This window comes from Drosophila nasuta, chromosome 3 (assembly GCF_023558535.2).
Source record: "Drosophila nasuta strain 15112-1781.00 chromosome 3, ASM2355853v1, whole genome shotgun sequence".
Taxonomy (NCBI): Eukaryota; Metazoa; Arthropoda; class Insecta; order Diptera; family Drosophilidae; genus Drosophila; species Drosophila nasuta.
This window is the reverse complement of record NC_083457.1, coordinates 37671469-37688059: the sequence shown is the minus strand read 5'-3', so window position 1 is coordinate 37688059 and position 16591 is coordinate 37671469. Positions and strand designations below refer to the sequence as shown.

General features: G+C 40.8%; 7 protein-coding genes across 7 annotated transcripts in view; 4 read left to right on the top strand and 3 right to left on the bottom strand.

Annotated features, from left to right (window-relative positions):
• The first annotated feature begins 300 nt into the window (after positions 1–300).
• LOC132793312 (uncharacterized) lies at positions 301–1539 on the top strand. The gene is made up of 2 exons (XM_060803121.1): positions 301–686; positions 746–1539. Exons 1-2 carry the CDS (start codon positions 521–523, stop codon positions 1333–1335), a joined length of 756 nt encoding a protein of 251 aa, XP_060659104.1. The 5' UTR covers positions 301–520; the 3' UTR covers positions 1336–1539.
• LOC132793310 (ubiquinol-cytochrome-c reductase complex assembly factor 1) lies at positions 1347–2495 on the bottom strand. Its single transcript, XM_060803120.1, has 4 exons — positions 2354–2495; positions 2056–2250; positions 1743–1994; positions 1347–1682 (listed from the first exon to the last, which is right to left on the bottom strand). The coding sequence occupies exons 1-4, from the start codon at positions 2408–2410 to the stop codon at positions 1395–1397; spliced, it is 792 nt and encodes a 263-aa protein (XP_060659103.1). The 5' UTR covers positions 2411–2495; the 3' UTR covers positions 1347–1394.
• Positions 2496–2717: 222 nt separating this feature from the next.
• LOC132793309 (SURF1-like protein) lies at positions 2718–3919 on the top strand. The gene is made up of 4 exons (XM_060803119.1): positions 2718–2981; positions 3035–3156; positions 3210–3404; positions 3465–3919. The coding sequence occupies exons 1-4, from the start codon at positions 2781–2783 to the stop codon at positions 3847–3849; spliced, it is 903 nt and encodes a 300-aa protein (XP_060659102.1). The 5' UTR covers positions 2718–2780; the 3' UTR covers positions 3850–3919.
• Positions 3920–3956: 37 nt separating this feature from the next.
• Positions 3957–8948, bottom strand: LOC132793308 (UDP-glucose 6-dehydrogenase). Its single transcript, XM_060803118.1, has 3 exons — positions 8634–8948; positions 5472–5610; positions 3957–5394 (listed from the first exon to the last, which is right to left on the bottom strand). Exons 1-3 carry the CDS (start codon positions 8781–8783, stop codon positions 4253–4255), a joined length of 1431 nt encoding a protein of 476 aa, XP_060659101.1. The 5' UTR covers positions 8784–8948; the 3' UTR covers positions 3957–4252.
• A 449-nt stretch (positions 8949–9397) lies between these two features.
• The window catches only part of LOC132791317 (glutamic acid-rich protein), a 36979-nt gene continuing 29785 nt past the window's right edge, over positions 9398–16591 (top strand). Inside the window, exons 1-3 of the mRNA XM_060800186.1 lie at positions 9398–9604; positions 9664–9831; positions 9894–10531. Coding sequence (XP_060656169.1) covers positions 9496–9604; positions 9664–9831; positions 9894–10519 — 903 coding nt within the window. The 5' untranslated portion in view covers positions 9398–9495 and the 3' untranslated portion in view covers positions 10520–10531. The remainder of the gene's footprint in view (positions 9605–9663; positions 9832–9893; positions 10532–16591) is intronic.
• On the bottom strand, positions 10612–13322 carry LOC132791316 (cilia- and flagella-associated protein 52). Its single transcript, XM_060800185.1, has 5 exons — positions 12813–13322; positions 12050–12754; positions 11768–11997; positions 11493–11709; positions 10612–11434 (listed from the first exon to the last, which is right to left on the bottom strand). Exons 1-5 carry the CDS (start codon positions 13235–13237, stop codon positions 10789–10791), a joined length of 2223 nt encoding a protein of 740 aa, XP_060656168.1. The 5' UTR covers positions 13238–13322; the 3' UTR covers positions 10612–10788.
• LOC132790782 (putative serine protease K12H4.7) lies at positions 14337–15892 on the top strand. The gene is made up of 3 exons (XM_060799474.1): positions 14337–15180; positions 15239–15362; positions 15424–15892. The coding sequence occupies exons 1-3, from the start codon at positions 14381–14383 to the stop codon at positions 15658–15660; spliced, it is 1161 nt and encodes a 386-aa protein (XP_060655457.1). The 5' UTR covers positions 14337–14380; the 3' UTR covers positions 15661–15892.

The window sequence follows — 16591 nt, the reverse complement described above, 5'->3', positions numbered from 1 at the left end:
TTTTTTCTTTTTTCTTATAAAATAATCGCTGATTGCAAAAATTAAAAAGCAACTGATTTTACTTTAAGCATGGATACACTTTGGTTTTTTGTATGAAATTGTTTGCGGCTAAAAAACAAAGTCGGTTGATATATTTAACAGCTGACTCCAATTTCAATTGTTTGCAGAACAGCTGACACTTAGGACTATTCGATTGGTCTCAGCGAGCAGTGTGACCACCAATTTTATGACTTTTAATGGTACACTATACACTTGTTATTCTCGTTCTTTTATATTTTTTATTATTACCAAAATCTTGAATAAGAACAATTTATTTTAATATATTTGAAAACTAGCTTGAAATGTTTCGCTTTGTGAAGTGTAACCAAACCAAAAACTCATATTTTTCGACATTAATTAGCTTATTTTGAAATCCCAAATGCGGCTACCCTGAAGTTTTATTTATTTACCATTTTGTGTCAAAACAATCTTAAAAGATTTTTACTTCGGCATATCTCATCAATGAAATATATAGTTTAAGATGCGTACTAGCTATAAGAAGAATCGTCCGTTTGATTTCAAGCTCATCGATCACGTAGAGCCCAACACTTTACTATACAGACGGCAAACAGGACTCTCCAACTATGACATGATGAAGGCCAAGACAGAAGCCTGGGCCAGAATAGCAGAAGTTATGGAGTGCGATGGTAATTTATCCCGATCCTTCCAATACTCAATATATTTTAATAAAGTGCAATATTCCAAGTTAACTTCTGCCTGATGCGTTGGAACAATTTGCACTATCAATACAGAAAGGAGTTACGACGCCCTAATGGCTCAACTTGGCCATACTTTGATCGATTGCAATTTCTATCAGATCCCCAGCTGCGCTCCAGAGCGAAGGCCACCTCTCATTGCCTGCCACAACAGCAGCCACAGCATATAGAGCTGCCAAGGCAGCAAGAGGACGCCTTGGTTGATCAGGATCCATGGCAGTCGTATAACGATTGTGTTGTGATGCAAGTTGGCGATATTGAACAGCATGCGGATAGCACATTTGTTATCGAAGAGATTATAGAGTCCAACGATCAGATGGTTCACGAGGAGATCATCTATGAAGAAGAGCAGCTGGCGAGAATTGAATCCACAGTTGAGACAGTTTCACCTTCCAGTGCAGATACACAAATAGCACAATTGCTGGCATCGCCTGCCAACGATTATTTAAAAATGAACAGTATTCTTCAACAGCTTCCGAGCAATCACAAAAGATTAGCAGAGCGTCGCATCATGGCATTTGCACTCAAATGCCAACTGAGAGCTTTGGTGGATGAGTCCATCAATGATTTAATTATTTAGAGGCGCTTGCAAATGTGTATAATTTGACTTTAATAAACAAAACTAAAAGAACATTGCCTCTATGCGTCGATTTTACACTTGTCCAGATCATGCCAGGCAATCTTTGGCTTCACGATGAACTGTTCCCGCGTCAAGCTGTCAAGCATCACGGTCTGCATACGCACATATTTAACCAAACGCTCGATTTGAGCGTAATTATCGCACTCCATCTCAAAAAACCGACGCCACAAGGCACAAGCGAGCACCCGATCATCGGACATTATGCCCTCGTCGTAGGCAATGAGCGCAGCTTGAAACTGTTCCGATAACGTCTCAATTTGTTGCCTCGTACGTGAAGGATTATTAGCCTAAAAAGAAAAATAGTTAGCATCCAGAGGAACTCCTCTCAGATCATGCTTCAAACTTACTCCCAACTTTTTGGCGCGTGTGTTAACATCGCCCCACATTGCCTCAACTATGCAGTTCCTTAAAAAGCGTCCATCTTCGCCTGTCTCTGAACCCTCGGCCATCGAGCGCATCAACAGCAACCATACATGCAGCTCAGTGACCAGAAACCAGGAGTTGAACGTGTTGGGCAGCTGAAAGTCTCGAAAGAATGCCACATAGTTGATTTTATCCGCCACACTCTCGTACAGTAGATGACTAGTCACCTTGAGACGCTGCAAGAGTTTTGATGATTAACAATTTGATTCATTATTTTCAAATTTGTTTCTTTCTTACGGCTTTTGTGTTAGGTGCAAAACCGACTTTTGTAAGCACACGTTTCAATATGCTGCCATCCTCGGCTGTTGTGGTTTGTTGTTTGGTTGCCTTGTCCACAACCCCAGTGGAGCATAGCCGGCACTGCTGAATTGCTTTAGCGGCTGCTGCCGCCACATGATGTTTGTTGTACAATGTAGATGTGTGTTGCCTCAACTGCGGAATGAAAACAGTGCGTGGTTTACATAAGAGTCAGAGAAATGCAGATGCAGATTTGTCTGCGGCCGGGAAAACTATTTGTCTGCACTTGATTGGTTACCTGCAATGTTGTTGTTAAACCAGTGGCCAACCTCGCTGCTGCGCGTGTGCACAACATGCTTAAATTAAGCCGAAGTCAATTTGTTTAAAACAAGATGCAATGTTACAAAAGCATGCAGAGCTACCAACTCGTTCAGAACTAACTTTAAGAACAGCTGATTTAACAGGGCAATAAAACACTATAGCTACTCTTACCGGTATGTGCACTTTCCTGTATTAAACATATACAATATAGTATGGAAATTTAATAAATATTTAAATTGTAAATATAATGGCTTTGTAAAAACTAAGATTTACTTCAGTAATGTAATAAGCAATGTTGTCAACATTACAGCAAACTGTTAACATGCTGTTATGGCCGTGTTGTCCAACAGCTGTTATTATCGTGAACCGGCGGCGTGAAAACTTTATATAAAAACAAAATAACAATGCTGCTGCGTGTAAATGCTCAAATGTGGAAACAAATATGTGCGCTGCAGCGCTCATCTGCCGGCAAATGTCCGAGCATAGCCACGCAGTTCCGCAGGAAGATTACACAACAAGCACAACAGCCACCAAAAGTTGAATGGACAACGAGCATTCCCAAAAAGGACAAGGATAAAATCACAGCATTAGGCTGGTTCCTACTTGTAAGTTAATTCAAATAGAGATATCCCTTATTATTGATTATGTACGCTTGCAGCTCATACCAGCCACCACCTTTGGTTTGGGCTGCTGGCAGGTGAAACGCAAAATCTGGAAAGAGCAGCTAATCAAAGATTTACATAAGCAACTTCATACGGCGCCGGTGGAAGTGCCCGAAGAGTAAGCACATATTATTTAAATTATTTTAATTGATTTTATATTCTTCAATACAGCTTGAGTCAGCTGGATGAGATGGAGTATCGCTTGGTTACGCTGCGTGGCCACTTTCTGCACGATAAGGAAATGCAAATGGGACCAAGATCGCTCATACGACCCGATGGCGTTGAGACACAAGGCGGACTATTCTCTCAGCGTGACTCGGGCAATGGTTATCTTATTGTGACCCCGTTTAAATTGGCCGACAGAGAGTAAGCAATTGAAGCCATATTTATGCCAAAGTAAGATAAAACTGTATTTTTTGCTTGCAGTGACATCGTGTTGGTGAATCGTGGTTGGGTGACGCGCAAGCACATTGATCCCGCAACGCGTGAAGTGGGTCAGGTGAAGCAAGAGGTGCAATTGACTGCCGTGGTGCGCAAGGGCGAGAGTCGTCCACAGTTTACGCCCGATCACAAGGGAGGTCAGGTCTTTTTGTATCGTGATTTGCCCAAGATGTGCGCTTCTACAAATGCAGCTCCCGTCTTCCTGGATGCCGTGTATGATGCAAAGAGTCCACAAAATAGTCCCATTGGTGGGCAGACACGGGTGACGCTGCGGAACGATCATTTGTCGTACCTGGTGACCTGGTTTAGCTTGTCGGCAGCGACATCCTATCTCTGGTATCGCCAGATCGTTAGAAGAATACCATTTTAAAATGCCAGCATTATGATTATTTACTGTTGTTTATTATTTATATAAAAAAATGTACATGCTCGTGTGTAAATGCTTGTTTAATTATAGTACAGAAAGTATGTGAGGAGAATTTCTGTAGTTAAACGGAATTGCAGGTGTCCGTTTGCAACGGCAAATGATCATATGTATTTGTTAAGTAAGTATTGTATGTATTTATATTGCAACTGGAACGACATTTGGTTGTGTAGGAATAGAAATAGGAATACTTAGGCGTATATCTAGCGAAATACTCGTACTTGAACTATTTATATAAAACAAACAAAACGCATATTTACAATTTATAGTCTCGTAAATACTGGAAAAATGTTTCGGTCTCGGTCTCCGTCTCGTCAAATGTTAAGTCCTTAATGCCGCTCCGCATCGCTCACAGCTGTGGCACAATGCCCCACGATCTAAGCAGCCCGGCGCGTTGATATTTCTTGCCAATGGTCTGCACATGGAAACCAATCTGCTGTAGTCGCTCATGATCAAGTATCTTGCGTCCGTCAAAGATGTATGCTGGTTTCATCATTGATTGATAGATGCGTTTGTAGTCCAGATCCACGAATTCGTCCCATTCCGTACACAAAACCAACGCGTGTGTGGCACGCACAGCGCTGTAGGGATCACTGTGTATTTGTACAGCCTTCTTCACGTTCTCGGGAGATTCCGTGACACTGGGATGCGTCAGATCGTCAATGATTTGCTCCGGCTCCACCTTGGGATCGTAAATGTCCAGCTTGGCACCTTCCTCCAACAACGTTTGGCACACAGTAATCGCTGCCGTTTCGCGTGTATCTCCCGTGTTCTTCTTGAAGGCAAAGCCCAGGATGGCAATGCGTTTGTCGGACACCGTATTGAACAGACTCTCGATGATCTTCTGGGAGAAGCGACGCTTCTGATAGTCATTCATATCGATGACCTGCTGCCAATACGCCGCCACCTCGGGCAAATTCAGATTCTCGCAGATGTAAATCAAATTAAGAATGTCCTTTTGAAAGCAGCTGCCACCAAAGCCCACAGAGGCCTGCAGAAACTTGGAGCCAATGCGTGAATCCAAGCCCACAGCTCTGGCCACCTCAGAGACATCGGCACCGGTTGCCTCGCATACAGCAGACAACGAATTGATGCTGGAGATGCGCTGAGCGAGGAATGCATTGGCCGCCAGCTTGGACAGTTCACTGCTCCACGTATTCGTTGTCAATATATTCTTTTTTGGTATCCAATGCTCATAGATCCACGATAGCTTCTCCACTGCCTGATGTCCCTCGGGTGTTTCCTCGCCTCCGATTAAAACACGATCGGCATTCAGCAGATCATTGATGGCAGTGCCCTCGGCTAAGAATTCGGGATTCGAGAGTATGTCGTAGTGGATGCCTGGCTTTTGATTCGCTCGCAATATGTGCATAATGCTCTCTGCAGCACGCACGGGCACCGTGCTCTTCTCGACCACAATCTTGTTGGACTGTGCAATCTCGGCAATCATTCGCGCCGCACTCTCCACATATTTCAGATCCGCAGCTCGACCTAAAAATAACAATGAACAATTGTACACTTAGTATTTGCAGATGATCTTATTTCTATTCTGTGTGGTATATATTTACCCTTGCCACTGCCGCAGGTTTTCGTGGGCGTATTCACTGATATGAAGATCAGATCTGCCTCCTTGATGGCGGTTGCAATATCCGTGGAGAAGAACAGGTTGACATTGCGGCATTTCTTCACCACCTCATCAAGACCAGGCTGCGTTGCAAAGAATAATTAGAGAAAGAAAATAAATGTATCAATATTCGTTTAATCTACATATATTCGCAGATATGTATGTTTATACGACTTATTTAAATATTAGGTTAAGTAACTTCATTAATAAGTGTTATGTCTCTTCATCGCCATCTGCACACTAAAATTGAGCATATCGATATATCTTCAGCATTTTTTATGATCGTGAAAGATAAACACGTCAATTCGTAAAATTTTTTCGCATTTGCTGTAGAAAATATTCCATTAAATGAATTCGTTAAATATTAGAAGTACATAAAAACATATGAGTCTATTCACGACCGTTGAACCAAAAAAAGAATTGTATAATAAATATGATAACTTGCATCTACAATGAATTTACGTCATTAGCTCTTTGCTTATTAAACTTCAGATGTACGCTTGGTTTTTCCCATATGGATTTGGAACTAAACTCAATTTGCGCATATTGTGCAGAAACCTAAATACCAAAGTTGAACAGATGGATGGATGGAGCGGCGGAAATATCTAATGTAGCTCCAGAACATATGTAATTTGAAGGTCTATTTACGAGTGTTACATATTTATATAGCTATTGTTGAAGTTATTTGTTGAAGTTATTGTTTATTTGCTCAAAATTATGCGACCCTCTAGCTAAAGGGTATAGAAATAGAAATGGAAAGCGAATTAAAGCGCAACAGGAAAGCGTTAATGGCAATGTTTATTTGGAATCAGTTTTGCAATAACATTTACCACAAATAACAAAAAATGCTGAGCTAATCGAAGCACGGTAATACTATGATATTTTTTTATAACACAAAAACTAAAGGGAAATACCCAAGACAATTTCTAAAGAAATGTTATGAGCACATTGAAGAAAATGTCTCTGAAATGAGCTTGTCTTTTGCTGATAACTAGAAAAGAAAACAATGCAAAAAGTCAATTGCAATTACAATATTTGTAAATGCCAAGGAAAGAGTTTCTCAACCTGACTCTTGGGCAAATAGTACTTGAATGTACATATGTGTGTTTGTGGACATGGAGAGAAACAAACGAGTTAATCAGCCGCAGACACAGAATGTTGAGTTCTAACTGACATTGGCCACGATTCTAGCCTCTATTTTTTGTGTGTATTTTGTTTATTTAGTATTTCCAATAATACTTATTGCATTTGCCATTGCCGATTGGTGATGCAATCATAGAGCGAAGAGCAGATAAATGAATAATTAAATTTCAACTGTGCCTTGGCCTAATGAGCAGATAATACTCAAAGAATGTTGCCGCATAAAATAAAGTGCCTAATAAATCATTCTCGCTGTTTCTCTGTCTAGTTCTAGCCCCAACAATTGTTTAGTTCTTAATTATGTACGTTATAATGTTCTAACAGGCGTTAATATTCACAAAAGAGTCGTGGAGGAGCAAACAAAGATAATATATTTATTAAAAAGAACGATGAAAGAGCAATTAAGATTGTATTGAAGAAATTTTAATGAAAGTTTAACTTGTCGGTCGATTCAGCATAAGAATATTTTATTTCTATGCATCCCTAACAATCGTCAGACTTATTTTTGTCTGGTTAAGTAAAATACAGTTCTTATCTTTGATAAACAGTAATTTTATCTTTTTCTCTCACAAAAGTTTAAGTTAATTTAATTTAGAAAATAACTTTTTATAGTTAGAAGGAAATATAATTACTTCCTACATATCTCTGACAAATATGTAATTACTACAATTATAGCTTTGATAAATTAAAATAAATATAAATAAATAAAGTGAATATTTAGTCTATCATCAATCATTATATTATTAAATCACTCTAACAAATATTACATTGCATATTTTTGTAAGGGTACTCAATCTTCGACCTGCGACAATAGCTTATCTTAATTGGGTTTTCTCTCTTTTTATTTAATTCGATAAGGCCGGGCACGATCTCTTCGCAGTGAGGGGACGAAGATTGTTGCTAAAAACGTAAATTTCCTCGAATTGTGCGAGCCAACAAAACTACACACACATTATCCAGCTCGCACCGATAACAGGGCACAGTGTATTGTTCTGTTGCTTATCTGGCTCACAAGACGTAATGTGTAGCATGGCTCGGCCAGACTGATAAGGATTTGGTTCGGCGTACAACGGATATGTTGTGAAAAGAAGTGTTCCACAATAAAAACAAAACGGAAATGCGACAACAAATAAAACAAAAATGCTTACACAAAAGTTTGGCAGCTTTCTAATCAGTTCAAAACCTAAAGATCTAATCCAAAAGGCGGCAATCTTGTTGCACAGTGTAGCTGCGATCTTCGGCCACATAATAAACACACGCATGTGTATGTGTGTGTGTATTATTTATGAATGACTAATGGACACTGCTGCGAGTGTGTGTGTGTATGTGTGTTTGTTTGCATTGGGCTTCACTTTTAGTGTGACCATTGACCTTGTTGTTGTGGGCTAATTGCGCCAAGCACCTGCGATGTACTCGATCATATGCTCTCTCATATGAAGAGTTCGCAATCACAATCACGCAGCCAAAGCTAAACATGAAGCCAAGAGGTGCGTGTAGTATACAAATCAGTTTCAAACAGTCGGTCGTCAGTTGGGAACTGGTTTGGTTTTTAAGAAAGGGGGAAACAGAGGGGGGAATTGGGACGTTGGGCTACTTGAAACATGAGCATGAGTGAGGAGGAGTTCATCGACGTATTCAGTATTCACAGCGTTCGCTCAGCATTTCAGTCTGACCATTCTCGAATCTGCACCTCTGATTGATGTGTCTGACTTGTTTGTTTTAGCATTTTTGATGTTATTTTTTTTCAGCACGCAGCGTTATAGATCTCTACTAAATACTCTCTTACTCTCTCCCTCTTTCTCTATTACACTCACAGTGGCATTATTAAAATGCACAATTCTTGTGCATGTGTACGTGCACACAAATCAGCAATTTCATATACATACACACACACACACACACTCGAGATCATCCGCCGTCTGAGTAAATTGGGGATACAACAAAACAATAACTGAAACCAACTAACCTCATAGATGGGCAATTTCTCCGAGTTCCACTGTGCAATTCTTTCGGCACTTTTATCGACCAGCGTTATGGTAATATCTGGACACTTGAGTGCCATTACCGCACATGTTGGGCCGCCAACATAACCAGCGCCAATGCAGCAAACCTTCATTGTGTTGCACGTCGATTTTCACACGCGATTTAGCTAAATAACGCACAACTCTCAAGCACAAAAATTACCGTCAAATTACGTTTAACAACTTTTTCAAACAACAAAACATATGCAAGTGCAAATCGTGAATGCTTCCTCTGCGGCGTCCGACTAACATCTGTTAACAAGAAGTCCAATCAGACTGTTAATAAGTACAGCGCTCCAGTTGAAATGTTAAGCGACAATATACCCTTCTGTAAGATAGGTATACCGCATATGTAATCGAATGCAAAAGTACAGTACTTGAATTCACTTACAATTCGCTTATGGCCAAAACCGTGTTTCGCATTAATTTACATATATGTGGGTTAATTATAAATAAATAAAAACTAAAAACTTAAATAATAGAGTATGATTCTCAGCGTAATAGTGCTGCTACTTGGTATTGTTCTTGTGCTGTTAACACTAACAGAATTATGTTATGCATCTGCTAACCTACATCTTACCATTTTGAGTACATCGATACTTTTATTTTGTGGTATATTGCGTATATTTTTGTAGCATACTACAAAAAAATCCAGAATGTATAAATTAGATTATATTTAAAACTCAACCTCAAGTCACATTTGGCGCCAAAGTCAAATAAATAGAAGCAAGTGTATAAAAGCCTTTTCATTTATGGAACTTTTTCGAATTAATTAGGTTTTTAGTAAATTTTGTTTTGACCTAAATTATGCTGCAATTATTGAGCGTTGCAAGATGCTTTCGTCTGCCTTACCGAGTAATTCCACATATTTCAAATGCAAATCTTCGCTTAATGTCTGACAAAAGTAAAAAGGATGGTAAATAAACTACCGTTGCGGGATATAAATGATTAAAAATACATAATTACAATTTATAGGGGACAAGAAAAATAGTAAAGAAGGCAAATGCGACAAATCGAAGGACGAAGACGTGAAATCTGCCAAAGATAAAAAAGATGAAACTGCTATCTCTGGTGGCGGCAAGTGCGCTAACAAACATGTAGAGACTGCTCCCAAGTGTCCACCCAAGAAATGTGAAACTGAACGTGAGTCACCAAAGCAACGTAATAATATATTGAAATTCTAACAATCTAACACTATATGACAGCCCCCGACGATGAGCACTCGAACTGCTGGAGGAAGATTTCCCTGTTTTGCGCTCTACCGCTGGTTGCCATTCTGACATTGCTTGTATTCACCACGCGTCATGAAGAAGAGCGACCTGAGTTCAAGTTTTGGCCACACATGTACAAACGCTCCAAGCCGTTCTTCTTCAAGGGCGGCGGCAATCGTTCAATGTACCACAATCCACATTGGAATGCTCTGCCGCCCGATGGTTATGAGGATGAGATCGATTTGGAGGCCGACGGCAAACCAGCGGAAACAGAACAAGAGCGGGAACAGCGACTGAAGGAATTTGCCACTCTGAATAAGGATTGGAAAAAGCATGATGGCAAGCGAGAAGCGGAGCGCAAGAAAGCCGAAGCAGCTGCAGAAAAGGAGGCAAAGAGACTACAAGCTGAAGCCGATAAGGAGGAGAAGAAGCAACGCGCCGAGGAGGAAAAGGAACGCAAGCGCCAAGAGGCCGAAGAAAAGAAGCAAAAAGACGCTGAAGAAAAGGAGCTCAAGCGTTTGGAGGCGGAGGAGAAGAAGCGACTCCAAGAAGAAGCTAAAGCCCAGAAAGTCGACTACGACTTTCCGCTCGATGCTGAACCCGATGTACCAGTTGACTAAATTTTAAATTTTGTACAATTAAATTACATAAAATTATTTGATTATTATTAAATTATTGATTGGTATAGATAGGAAAACTACAAAATTTCAGGACTTATAAAATGCATACTTAATATATAATCTAATTGGTAGGGTAGATGGAGGAATTGAAGTTCGTTAAGACTGAAGAAAATCAGCCGGTATTAGTTTCCATTCCAAGTTTTTTTTTTAATAATTGTATCAGTCAAATGCTTGGAACAGTTGAGAAAACTAAAGACAAATTTAAAAGTTTAACATTTTCGTACATCGGGCACAATTTTACACTCGGTAAAAGGATCTGCAGCCTTGCCTTCCTTCTTGGCACAAGGTGGACACTCGACGCAGCATATGTCATCCTTAGGCGTTGCCTTGAGCAGACCATTGATGTTCTCGCCGGCCAGCGGCTTCAAGCGAGTGCCAGAGTCCACACGAGCAGCGACCGTTTTGCCTTTGGACGCTGCTTTAGGCAACGAGTACGAAGGACCCTCTGGAGGATTGGGTTTTCCCCAGTACTCCTCAGGCACATCCCAAATAATCAGCGAGCCATCCGTGCTGCCAGTGACAAAAGTCTTGCCACAAGGACTGTAGGCTGCGCTGATTACCGATGAAGCGTGCTCTGACCCCACGCCAACGACATCGCCACTATTGTAGTCCCACAACTTGACCTGCAGATCGCTGCCGACGCTCACAAAGTAGTCTCCGGTGGCATTCATCGACAGGCAATTGACCGAGGACTTCTTAGAGGCAGTCAGCTCACGTATGAGCGCCCCATTGTAGACCATCCAGTAGATGATGCGGCCATCAGACCCGCAAGTAAGAATCTGCACGCCAGTGGGAAAATAGAGCACCGACATGAACTGTGTATTGGCTGTGACAACCTGTTTGCGGGTCATGCGACTGAAAATAAAAAGGATAGTCGTTAATAAATTGCCATAATCCGTGACAATCTACTCACTTAATATCCCAAATAACACAGGAACCATCGGTGCAGGCAGAGATGACCTCCGTGTCCAGATAGTTGATGTCGAGTGAGGTAATGGGACCCGAATGATCCTTGAGAACGCCCACCAGATCCTGGCGATATGGCTCTATTTTCCAGACGCGCACCTGTCCCTCAATGCCACCGGTGACAATGAAACGACCCGTGGATGCCACAGCCAAGGCGCTACAGCCTACACATTGAAAAATAAATATGAATGCGATCTACATCAATTGAATTTTCGGACTAACCCTTATTGTGAGCATTGGGTATGGCATAGATGAGGCGTCCTGTCATGGGCGTAAAGGCGCGTATGATGCCATCGTTCCACACCGAGACAATGCTGGTGCCGTCCTGGGAGAAGCGCACAGCAGCACAGTTGAAGTTGTAGACCATGATGCGAAGCAGCTCCTGCTTGCGAGAAGAGGACCAAATACGTATGCTCTCATGCCCAGCAGTAGCAAAGACAGCAGCATAATTTCTACCACCATACATGGATTAGATTGGCATTAAAATGGTTTACTATAACTCACTTGGGAAATGTGATGAAGTAAACAGCCTTGGCGTGGCAGGTGCGCAATAGTTTCAGCACCCACGATTGTATGTTCAGCATATAGATCTCATTGGTGTCCGTACAGATGTAAAACTTCTCAGGCGTGGAGCGCACAAACGACGAAATGCGTCCAGAGACGCGAGTGCTCTTGATGGTGCGCAAATAGGGCCAAGTGGGACCGGGATACTCGCGGAAATTGATTAGCGGCACATCGGTGCGTTCCTCCACCAGCTGCACTTCGCCATCGCCGGCGCCAATCAACAAACGTCCGCCCTCAAGCACATAGAGAGCACGCACTCCATTCACATAGCGATTGCAATCGCGACCGGATGGTTTACGTGGATTGTGCGTGCCAAAGGCGCCCAAGATGCCGCTAGATGAACCAGGACGTGTCACATTGTCTTTGTCGCAGCAGTTCAACACGATCTTAATGATGTCCCCAGTGCCAGAGCCAAGGTAAGCAAACTCATCGTTCTTATCGATGCGAACGCAATAGAATTGACGGGACTTGCTGGCAAGCTGCACATCCTGGGCATAAAGCTTCTTTTCCTCGCGCAGAATGCTCCAAAGACGCAAATGGCGATCGCCGGCAGTGAGAAAGAAGAACGGATTTCTGTGCAGCGGACGCACAGTCAAAGCATTGCCCGATATGGCTCGCGAAGCAGGCTGACGGCAAATGGGCGAGCTGCAAGTGAAAACCATTATTAGGCAACCCAAAAAAAAGTTTAGCAAACATAACTCACAATGTCTGCATATCAAAGACAATGACGGAGCCGTCATCCTTGCCGCCAATCGAAATCACAAAGCGATCCTCGGCCGTGAAGCAAATGGCTTGCACTTTCACCTTGTGCAGATCATGACGTCCGATTTCCTTGCGTGTCTCGTAGTCCCAAACGATCACATAGCCACGAAAGCCCATATGATTAATCTGTCCAGATGCAATATACTTGCCGCTCTTGCTGAGATCCAAGCATGAGATGCTGTTGGTATGGCCGGCCACAAATTCTTGTGTGTTGTTCTTGAAGTCGGCAATGGCGATCTTGTTGCCCAGCGGAAAGATGGCGGCCTGTGTAACGGGATGCTGGCGAACGCCATTTTCCACTTTGCCATTAATGCCGAAAATGGCGCGCGGCTGCAGTTGCTTACACTCTTTGGTGTTACTCGACATTATTACAGTAAATCAAAATATATTATTCTATTTTTTAATAGTGTTTTCAATAATTTGCAGCCGTCGTACTCAATTTGTTTTTGTCAACTGTTATTTTTGTTTGAAAACAAAGCAACCGTTGCCTGGAAGCCATTTGAATGCTGGTTGGCAGCGCTGCTCGACAGAGTTCTTTGGTATTTTTGGAATATTTCGCCTATACTTACAGTGCAATTCGTGCCAGGTGGCAACTTCGCAGATTTGCGGGCAAGCGCGAAATTTAAAGTTCATAAATAACATGGACTAAAGTAGAAGTGTATACACTTTTATTATACTTATTATACATTATGTATTATGAATATTAAATCTTCATTCTGCCTGTTACATGTCGATTCAATGATTCCTGATGTTGATAAAAAATTTTGCTACGTATTTTTATTTATTTAGTAAATATTATTAGACGCTTATATCGCGAACGTAAAGATTATTTAGTCAGCAGTTAGTTAATATGTCTATCTTTGGAAACCTTTAAGCGCATGCTGTTAGCTATTAGGCATCAAATTTTTAAGTGAGTCATAGTCAGCATATCCCGCAATTTCACCCGCATTTTATTTGAAAATATTTTTATTTTGATGAGTACATTCAATATGTCATCAACAAACACCCACAATAAAATAAAAAACTGTCATTTAAATAAAAAAATGAAAACAAATATTGTTTTTTAACTTCAGTGATCTTTAATTGTTGCCTAAAAATTGAGATTCCCGCAAGAAAAATAAAAATGTAAATTAATTTTTGCAATGATTGACAAACTTTTCATTCTTGACTTAATTTACTTTAGTTATATATTAAATTTTAATAAATATTACAATTTGACTAGGTTAGCTTATTTATGTTGTGTTAGAATTCCATTTACCTATTACGCTTTGCGTTAAAGCTTTTAAATTAAAAGTTCAATTCATCAATAAATCAGTGACTAACGCAAAAAAATTTATTTATATAGATTTATTTATGTGTGCTCATAATATAACTGTATATGAATAAGTTTTGCGGTGTTCTCATAAATATTATAGGAGTACCCGTGCTAATTAGAAAACAGTTTCCATCAATCGTTCCGAGCGAGCAGAGCATAAAAAAATATCAGACTAATTGTGATTGACTTGTAAAATGTTAAAAGCTTTAAAAGACTTCAAGGAGTTAAGTGTGCTCCTTCTCCTTCACTTGCTTTTCGCCACGCTAATCGCGCAAAGCGATTGTCTTGGAATTCGATTTGCTCGTCGATATAACCGTTTTACAGAAGGAGCAAGAAAAGTGTCAGGACTTGGGCGCTCGTTAGATTCAAAGGATTTGTGGTTCGAGCAGCGATTGGATAACTTCGCTCCCGAGGACACTCGCACGTGGCTGCAACGATATTATGTGAACGATCAATACTATCGCAATGATAGCCAGGCTCCAGTGTTCTTGATGATCGGCGGCGAGGGCGAGGCCTCCGAACAGTGGATGGATGAAGGGGCCTGGATACATTATGCTAAGCACTTTGGAGCATTGTGCATACAGCTGGAGCATCGCTACTATGGCAAAAGTCATCCAACGAGGGATCTTTCCACCAGCAATTTGGCATATCTGAGTTCAAAGCAGGCTTTGGCTGATTTGTCTAAATTTGTGATTGCCATGAAGGTCAAGTATAAATTAGCGGATACCCAAAAGTGGATTGCATTTGGTGGCTCGTATGCCGGTTCTTTGGCTGCCTGGGCACGAGAGAAGTATCCCAATTTAATCTACGGTGCCATTAGCTCGAGTGGTCCTCTCATGGCCCAAGTAGACTTTGAGCAATTCTATATGCTGGTTAAGGAGTCATTGGGCAGCTATAACCCGCACTGTGTGAAAGCTGTCAGAGACAGTTTCGTCAAACTCGAGAATCAACTGAGAGACCAAAGCAAACTTAGCGACCTCGATGCTCAGTTCAAGTATGTAATTAGAATTAAGCATTATTTATAGCAATTTTAATCAGCTCGTGTTTATTAGAACTTGCACGCCTTTGAAAGACTCCATTCAAAATCCATTGGACATTACGAATTTCTTTTATAAGCTGGCTGAACACTTTGCCTCTGTTGTGCAGTACAACCCCATGCTAATCCCGATCTCAGAAGTGAGTGTTGTCTAAAATAATGATTAAGTAATACTATATAATTGTTTTCGATTCTTTTCAGATCTGCGATTCTATGGTGTATAATAGGATTGATACGCTGGTGACACGATTGAGCAAAATAAACAACCTTCTGCTGAATGTAACGCAGACAACTTGTCTGGACTACAAGTATGACAAGATGATATCCGATATAAAGGACGTTTCCTGGGACTCGGCAAATGCCATTGAAGACTCACGCCAATGGTATTACCAAACTTGCACTGAATTTGGCTTCTATCAAACATCCGCGAAAAAATGAGATCTATTTAGCGATCGCTTTGACGTTGACTTTTTCATACGCCAATGTATGGATGTGTTCTCCAATCGCATGGATTCGAACTATTTGGATCAGGTTGTTGGCCGCACCAATAAATGTTATGGTGCGCTCAAGCCAGAGACAACACAGGTTCTTTACGTGCATGGCTCCATTGATCCGTGGCGTGCGTTGGGTCTGTATGTCTCAGCAAACCCTTTGACGCCCACCATTTATATAGAAGGTAATTAAATTTAATATAGGATTTAATTGATTTAATTTTTTTAATACTTTATTTCACAAATTTTGCAGACACCTCACATTGCGCCAACATGTATGAGCCATTGAGCAGTGATCCGCCTCAGCTGAAGGAGGCACGCAACAAGATACTTAACTATCTGACCAGATTACTCAAAGGTCGAGCAAAACATGGCTTGCAATCTAAAACTAAATCATATTTTCTAAACTTGTAATTTACTCAATATGTTTCGAATATGCTTAAAATGTAAGAATATACATTTGTTATTTTTTTAAGATATTGCTTATTGCTTTTTTGATCGTAGATCGCATATTTTCGCATTTTATGGTTATTAATTATAGATGAACAGTTTTTTCATAGCCACCAAACACGACCTAAGCCATCATTCATTTATCATTCTTAGAGCTTTTTGGCAATCTTGTTTCCCAGAAGAAAAATGGCTGCTTGTCCAACCGAGTGTTGGCGGACGCCATTTTCCACTTTTTCATTGATTCATAAAATATCCCGCGACAGAACTCTTTGATGCTTAACGACTATTTTACGTAAATAAATAATAGTATTATATTTAAAAAAAAAAATAAATTTCACTCGCCGTTGTCAATTTAACTGTAATTTTTGTTTGAAATTAAAGCAACCGTTGCCTAGTAGCGATTTGAGAACTGGGTGGCAGCACTGCTT